Source organism: Stegastes partitus, unplaced genomic scaffold (genome assembly GCF_000690725.1).
Source record: "Stegastes partitus isolate 25-593 unplaced genomic scaffold, Stegastes_partitus-1.0.2 Scaffold230, whole genome shotgun sequence".
Classification (NCBI taxonomy): domain Eukaryota; kingdom Metazoa; phylum Chordata; class Actinopteri; family Pomacentridae; genus Stegastes; species Stegastes partitus.
The window spans coordinates 147,336-155,652 of NW_007577961.1; the positions used below are offsets into that span (position 1 = coordinate 147,336).

An 8,317-nucleotide genomic window follows, 5' to 3' on the forward strand; every position below is an offset into this window, starting at 1 on the left:
AAAAGGAAAGCCCCAAAAGTTCCACTAATAACGCCTTTATGTATATAGCGCTTTGCAAGATGAGTTCACAAAAACGCTAAAAATACAACAGGAAAGACTCCAAAGAAGAAATAAACTTGCAACAAAACTGCAAAAATACGTTGTCATTGTAATGTACCAACGTCATTTTGTCACTTCCTGAAGAAACACAGATGTTGAGATGTTTCACCACCTACTCTTGCATTGGCCTTTTTCACACCAGCCATTCTCACTTAGATTGAAGGGAACGCAGGTAATAACTAAAGCAGCTGAACTGAATCCAGCCATCATCAAGGCAAAATACTCATGGATTTTAGCTAATGTTTTGACCAATATCCCCATTAACCTTCTCCAGCTGACTCCTTACACCAAGACAACTATGTTTTGTATTACTAGCCCTTTTTAAACCACCCACATTATGCTTTCTGGGTTTTCATGTCCTTTAGTGTGTTACAGCTTTTTTTTTGTGTGCATGTTGAATGCTTGTAAACAAACCCTAAAGTCAACACCTAAAGAGAGTCACTATCTCCAAAGGAAACACTTCTCCTTATCTGCCTGAAAAGACTCTTTTGAAGACCAGACTTCTCTGCCGTTGCTTATTTACGTCAGCATTTGCATGACAACTGCCTGGCGGCTAGTTTGACAAACAAGAATGAGCAGTTTCCTCGCAGTCTGCCATTATTTCCTCACAAGAATCACTTCTGCTAGAGCTTTATCTCAATACTTATAGATCTGGGTTTACAGTAAGTAACGAGTGCTGCATGGCAGACTCAGGAGGGGAGGCCTTGAAGAGACAGGAGTTAAAACAGAGCGTTTCAGTCAGAGGGTTAGAGTGTCTGCTGAACAGTATGTAAAGAAGAATGTATGTAAAAACTAATGTGTTTTTTTTTTTTTACATTAAAGCATGTAAATTTGTTCTAGCAGAACCTAAATATAAAATGTAAATGAGCACAGTATGCACTCTTTAACTACACAATTGATACATTATCAGATTAAATAGAACAGAAATCTGAATATTTAATAAAACCATGTTCAAAATACTTATTTCATTTTGTTGACATATTAAAGATTTTTACAGAGAGGATTTTGGATACCACTTTTTTAACACTATAAATCAGAAAATACAATCAACAGCCATGAATATTTCATTTTCACCATGTTTTAAGGAATCAAATGTTGGTTAAATCTGGTTTTGAATCATTTATGATCAGCCGTCACAATATAGAATACAGATAGGAATGAAACTGCAAAGTTTAATGTATGTAAGCTCGACAGAAATATGAGAAAAGAATGATTTTGAGGTATAGATAGATTCTTTGTCTTGAGTAAAAACAGAAATTGTCTTTTAAACGGCTCAATGAAGCATTAAAACATAATTAAGAACCGCACCCAGGAAAACTGACTAAAACACATTCAACAGTTTAAAGGGGGGGAAAAAAGGGCAGTCTATGTGTCCTTCTAGTCTGTTTATGGAACATAGACCCGTGACTATGAGCCATATCAAGGCTATGTGAAGCACTGTTGTCATCCACGTCACATCAAATCACGCAAGTTACAAGAATGCGCAACAACACACACAACAAAACTCCAAAATCCACACACGAGCCGTTTCAGGAGTTGCTTTCTTCACAGAACAGCGGCCCCATATCATACCCAGTGATGTCTCATCCTCAGATCAGCCTTTCAAGCCTTTTACCTTCATTTTATAATCTATTGTGAGGTTGGGGTCAGAGAGAGTCAGAGGAGTTCAAGGGTACAGACCAGCTAAACAGCACAATGAACCAAAAGAGATGAATTTGCATTCCTCTTCAAGGTGTTAGTTTTTTTTTCCTGGATCACATTATCTGTAACCACTTTCCAGGACTTCACATTTTGAAGAGAAGATGATCTGACATGTGTAAAACCTGACTTAGGAATCACCAAAAACAGTTGGTGACATAATATGGATCTTACAGTGTGGTCATCTGGTTTTCAACACTGCAGTAACCAGCAGGTATGCGTTTAACCAGATGACTGAGCTACATGGAAACCACAAGATCTGTGATGGGTCTGTCAGAGCTATTGTGCTATCTTATGTTTCTACGACACGTTTTTTGAGCAACGTGAAAAAAAAAAAAAAAAAAAGCTATTGTTTTCCTCTCTAGACAATTGTGTGCTCAAGCAAAGCCATCTGTAGAGCAAACTGTAAACCTTCTGGCCACAGTTGATATCACGCTGCATGACAAAGTGGATGAGGCAGCGTAGCAAAAATCCTCTTTGGCAAATCATGTACAACAGTGATGCCAATTTTCACTGACACTGATCTAGTGTGTGGCACAGCGATGACAGTTCAGCTGTAGTTCCCTAGCAGACGGGGGAAATTAATTCTGCAGAAGGTATTTAAAGTTCAACGACTTTAACAGAAAAGTAGAATCAGGTATTGAATGCAGATCAAGAAGTCTTGCTTGACTTGAAGATCTATATAGGAAGGAGACTTTAACCAATTGTGACAGAATCCAGATTACATACACTGCTCTCATTCATTAAAAGAGCGGGTATATGAGACGTAGATGGCGGAGGAGACATGAAACTCACAGTAAAACCCGCAGATTTGATCTGATGTAAAAGGGAGGAGTGGGTTTCTGCCTCTTCCTGTCTTGGCAGCAGTGTCTGACGCATTATATAACCATTGTTTTCGTAGGATTGTGTTAATTAAAATGGCTTTGAAGTTGAGTCAGAGCTCAGCTGCTAAATGAAAGAGCCAATTGACAACTTGGTGAAACCGGCCAATGACGTTATGGTCAGCTCTGTCCGACTGATGCTACGTGAAAACATTTTGAGGATATTAAAAGAAATGCAGGATTTGATACAGAAGAAAAAGGCCAAGTTTCATCCGGTCTAGCTTTTTGAAAATTCTCCCACGCCACGTTCTCATCTCACACACACACACATGTTAAACCACAACGCTTTAATATCTCCGACCTGCCGATTGACTGGAGGCCTTTTTTTTTTTTCCCTCCCTCCAGAACATCAGATCATAAAAGATGCCTAACGACTTTCACACACATACAGACACAAACACACTCCTTCCTTACAACAGGAAATCTAAAGACACAAAGGCGGGTGGGCTGGGTGGCAGGAGGAGGGTGGCGGTGAGGGGGGGTCGCACATATGTCACCAAAACCACAGCTTGTCTGAGGGAGACGGTGAGGTAATGAATGAGCCTTTCATCGCAGAGGCCTCGTCGATGCTCGTGTTTTCTGTCAGAGACAAACATTTGCATGGCTGTTAGATGAGCACGAGATGCCTGTTCGGTATTTGAACATGCAGTCGGAGAGAAAGTGGGCTCAGATTGTTGTGTTTTGTCCCATAAAACTTTAGCTTCATCAGTGTTTTCTAGTGAGGACTTTTGGGGGTAGCGTCATCGTCGTCACCTCAACAGGAAGCTTCTTTTTTTTTTTTTTTCTCACACCCCACCACAGGTCACAGCCAATGTTTTGGCTAATTTGCAACCCAAACATATTCCTTTCCCTTTCACGGCCATCTCCCCTCCCCACCTCCTCACTGGTGTGTGAGGCAGAGGACACAAGGCCGGTGCTTGACTGAGCCCTGAATGCTCTTTAGTTGTCACACTTTTCCCAAACGCCTTGCAGCTGCTCCCATTGTGGCCGCGGAGGGAGGGCTCCTTAGCCGATTCTTTAAGCCTCCTGCTGTTGCCCCGGCCTCGCATGGGTTCATAGAGAGGGAGTGTGGCCCAAACAATGGCCGACGCCATGACATCATGCTTCTTATTATGGTGAAAATCCTTATGCAGATATAGGATGGGATTCCATCGCATGGAACAAAACAGGGAAGGGTGGGACAAAGATGTTTCTGACTTTGTTTGGGTAAGTTATAAATGTTATTTCATAAGCATCCAAATAAACTTTCAAGTCAAATAACTATTTTGAGAGCTGGAACAATGAGTTGATCCAACAACAAAAAAGGTAATGAGCAACTTTTTTTTGATAGAAAAATAAAGATTGTACACCTTTCCAGCCTGTTTCTGTTTTTTCCACTTTTTCTGTCATTTTCTGGACAAAATGATGACACAAGACAGTAATCAGTGGTTAGTTTGAGCCTTATGTTTGTATTCCAGGCTATATACAGTACATTTACACAACAAGAAAGAAAGTTCGTCATAGGGATTAGGGATAATCCAATGCACTTATAAACTGTCTTCATATTTTGTCAGTTTAGTATAATAAATCTGTTCTCTGTATTAGTTTACTCAAGTTAGATTATTTGCATGAGCTGTGACATGTCCATGTTTATACAAAACATGTATTTCAAAACTTCTGTCTTATGAGCTGCATTGTTGGCTACCAGCCCAACAGATAAATCATAGAAGCTGTAAAAGACGAAAAAAAAGAGAAGATTTGCAACCGAGTACAAAAGTCAAATGAGATTTATTCAGACGTATAAAAACAACATTTAAACAAACATTTGCAAAAATAGATATGATAAAGAAATATATTACTTTAAGTTAATAAATATGTCAGAATGCAGTCAGAGAGGACAGCGTGGCCCCGTTTTAGTAGTTGTTGGGGTTCTGTCCGTCTCAGCGCTGCAGTACACAGTACGGAAACATGAGGTATTTTGTGGTCGGTTTCCCCAATGTGTCAGGATCGTCAAGGTTTCATGATGTCTTGAAACGCAGCTCTTTGCATTTGAATTGGCAAGCTACTCAACTCTAAAACGTGAAGATTTCTGTCACATCTACTCTGAGAAAAAGGGGGATACATTCATTGTTCGTCAAATTAAGGAGTCACTTCCATGCCATGCCGGGCAATATGTTTAACATTGCTTTCTTTGACCAGTGCAGAAAGCAAAAACAATGGACATTTGAGAGGATAAGTCAACATTCCTGAGACAACTGTTAGCCCTCTCCATTTTTTTTCTTACTTAAAAATGATTATGATTATCAAAAGCAGTTGCCTTCATGAAAAAACAAAACAAAATCAGTCCTTTGAATAAAGAATATTCAGATAATTTCTGAGCCAGCTATCTTGCAGCTATTTCCCAAGTCATTTGGAATTAAAACTGTGGATGACTTTCACATTTAGGAGGTTAAATATCAATACTGCCTGATGGTAGTTATCAAATCTCCCTTTGAAATGAATGAGGCCAACAAAAACAGATTTGGCCAGCATATCGGAGGGTCAAACGAACTGACCCCAAACAACAGTATCCATTCTGTCCAGTGATACCAGCATCACAATCAGTGGACAAACGGATTATAATAGGGACTGTGTTTTGTGAAGTGCTCTGTGCAGTCACTTCGGAGCTGCAGTACAAGTCCAAACAAAGTCTGTGCTGTCCACAGCTTCCTCAGCAGCTGGGAGAGGTGGTGATGGGACTGTGGAGGAATGAGAGCTGGCCGGCGGAGGTGTGTACGGGGATGGAGACGGGGAAATTGAATACTGTGCTGCTGTTGCCAATAGCTGGACTGCCTGCCTCTGAGGAGCACGTGGACGAGGCCAGGACCTGCGACTCGAACTGGAGGAGCTGACCCATGAAGCTGAAGTTGGGGGAGATGATGCTGCGGCGCTGCTTGACAAACTCAAAGGCCTCGTCCAGCTTCACGCGGTTGGTCCGCATGAGGTACGCAAGGCAAATGGTGGCGGAGCGGGAGATGCCGGCTTGGCAGTGCACAAACACACGTCCTCCTTTATTTCTCACTGAGTCTGAGGGGAAAGAAGAGAGAGCAAAATTAGCACCCTGTAAACATCTATGAGGTGATAAAAATAGAGGTGAGGTTAAAGCTCTGCCTGTCACAGGAAACCACAAACAAAAGTCTTTGCAACACTTTCAGTTTCTTTTTAAATTCAACAGCGCTCATTAGGACACAGGAACACAGTTAATAGCGGGGCAGGGTGTGAGCTAGTGGGGTTTATTCCCAAAGGAGGCAGTCTGAATGGACAAAGAAGGGGAACAGACCCCCGCTGGGGGTATTGATCTGGGAGGAAGGCTGACAGTGAGTGAGGAGAAATTGCCTTTTGTTCGGTCAGAACAAAGAGTGGTGTGTGGAGGGAGCTATTGAGGCACAGCCAGCCTACCCTCCCACTACAAAACTAGTTTGGGGCTGCTGCCTCACAATTCATTAAATAGAGGGGCATCCCTTTTTTTTTTTAACGCCTGAGAGGTGGCGATGATGTAACCACCATTGTGGTGGAGTGGGGAGCCTGTGCCGAGCCAGCTGGTCGGTTTTGGAGGGAACTTTTTAAAATTTAAATCCAACAGTCAAAGAGTGGAGTGAAGGAAGAGGGGGGTTGGGTGTTTGTGCTGCTTGCCGGGCTCAGTGGTAACAGCTGTGACAGGCCCTCACATTTAGCAGTTGAGGGAGTAAAAATGGTGCTCACCGATAAATTCGATTGCCTCGTTGAACCAGGAGCTGATATCGGCTTTGTGGTTGTCCTCGACGGGGATGCTCTTGTACAGGAAGGAGTCCTCGAAGTGGTTGGGGCAGTTGGCAGAGACGTTGATGAGGGCGGTGATCCCCAGCATGTCCAGCATGTCTTTTCTGGAGGCATGGTAGGCACTGCCAAGGTACAGGAAAGGCAAGATCTCTACAGGACCCCCCTACACACAGAAAAACAAAAACAGTTAGTTGACTCCAAAACAGAATGAAGGCATTCACAATGTGAGTGCATTGTGTGGTGCATCTTTGATCATTAAAAATAATAATAATAAAAAAATAAAATACACACCTGGTCATATAAAGGTGTATTGCAGGGACTGCAGTTTGGGTCTGCACTCCCAGGATGGCTGGAGCTCAGGGGCAAACTGAGCCCCTGTGGAGGGGAGGGTTTGGTGCACATCTCTGGATACTCTGTGGAAAATGTGTCAAATCCGCCTGGAAAATGATTAAAAAAAAGACACCAAGGTCAGATAACTGGACACCACAAAGACATCTACATTTAAACACGGGTCTCCTAAAAGGTGACAACTGCTCATGGGGCTATTTTGGAACATTGTTTATACTCCAGCACCAGCTGGTATGGTGACAGCTGTAATCCGCATTTGTTGCCCCGTTGTTAGGATACGCTGAAACAATTGTGCGGCGGACTTTTTCTTACCTTTGAGAATAAAAACACTGGCTCCACAGGGGTCGCGGCACAGGGCTGTAACAGCGAGCATCAGAGTCCCGTCCTTCTTCACCTGGCTTAAGTCCAAACTGCGGTCGTCGAGCAGCACCACGGACTGGTAGTCCCCGGACAGGAGGCGGGACCTGGTGTCCTCGTTGGGGACTATGTGCTCCAGTCCCAGGCCGCCCCGGGCTCTCCGGCGGACTATGGTGCTAAAGCGGACGTTGGTGGAGCCCGATATGTGGGAAGAGTTGAAGGACAGGAAGGAGCGGCAGTCCAGCACCAGGCAGCCCGGGACGTCGCCCTCCAGCAGGCCACAGAGGGACTCAGAGTTGATGGTGGGAACCTCCATTATGACCATAGTAGTGCGGCGGGATAGAAAGGTTAAATCCAAATACATAAAGCTGGAAAACACAAGTCTCCCGCGAAGTAACGTCGAGTCCTTTGTTCCGGTTAGCTTGTTTTAAAAAACAAACAAACCAAAAAGAAGAAGAAAAAAAAACAGTTAGGAAAGAACAAAAAAAAAGTTTTAAGACTATCTAAACTGGACTTGTCCTGTCGTGTAATGTATCCGGTAGTTGTCCTTTAGTCGGATAAGTTGAAGTTTACAGTCGGTAGCTTCTGTCTGTGAGCGCCGACAAAACCGTTTATATACGACTCGTGCTTGTGAATGAGGCTACTGACGTCAGAGCGCCGCCCCGCGTGGCGTCCTGCCAAAGCTGCGGACGTCATCGAGTGCGGCAGAAGGCTCGCGCACATGCGGGACATTTCTGAACAGGCGCACCGCACGTACGCGGGCACGCGGAGTACTTTTTTTCTTTCTTTCTTTCTTTCTTTCTTTCTTTCTTTCTTTCTTTCTTTCTTTCTTTCTTTCTCTGTCCTTCTAATTATATAGTTTCTTTTTCTTCCTCCTTGGGTTTGTTGGGTTTGCATCTATATTTTTGAATGTTCATACCTTCATAAAGTTTTGAAATTAGTCAGGTCAATCATAATTAATAATACTGTAGGGATAACCTTGTATAATTATTAAGACTGTTTGGTCTTAGCTTTGATATTTAAATTATTAAAGGCAATCTCCATTATTAATAAAACGGTAGGATCTTAGCCTCAATATTAAAGTTGCTAGGTTAATCTTTTTAATTAATAACGTAAGGTTAACATCCATTTCAATAACATTGTAGGGTTAATCTCCA

At 42.7% G+C, this 8,317-nt stretch overlaps 1 protein-coding gene across 1 annotated transcript; it reads right to left on the minus strand.

The window, feature by feature from the left end:
- Nucleotides 1-4,426: 4,426 nt before the first annotated feature.
- dusp1 (dual specificity phosphatase 1) lies at nucleotides 4,427-7,755 on the minus strand. Its single transcript, XM_008281330.1, has 4 exons — nucleotides 7,116-7,755; nucleotides 6,747-6,892; nucleotides 6,399-6,618; nucleotides 4,427-5,723 (listed from the first exon to the last, which is right to left on the minus strand). The coding sequence occupies exons 1-4, from the start codon at nucleotides 7,522-7,524 to the stop codon at nucleotides 5,368-5,370; spliced, it is 1,131 nt and encodes a 376-aa protein (XP_008279552.1). The 5' UTR covers nucleotides 7,525-7,755; the 3' UTR covers nucleotides 4,427-5,367.
- Between the last annotated feature and the right edge of the window lie 562 nt (nucleotides 7,756-8,317).

Coding starts and splice junctions, on each gene's coding strand:
- dusp1 (XM_008281330.1), bottom strand. CDS start 7,524: ATGTATTTGGATTTAACCTTTCTATCCCGCCGCACTACTATGGTCATA. Junction 6,619..6,746: donor ATACACCTTTATATGACCAG/GTGTGTATTTTA, acceptor TTCTGTGTGTAG/GGGGGTCCTGTAGAGATCTT. Junction 5,724..6,398: donor CGAGGCAATCGAATTTATCG/GTGAGCACCATT, acceptor CTTTCCCCTCAG/ACTCAGTGAGAAATAAAGGA.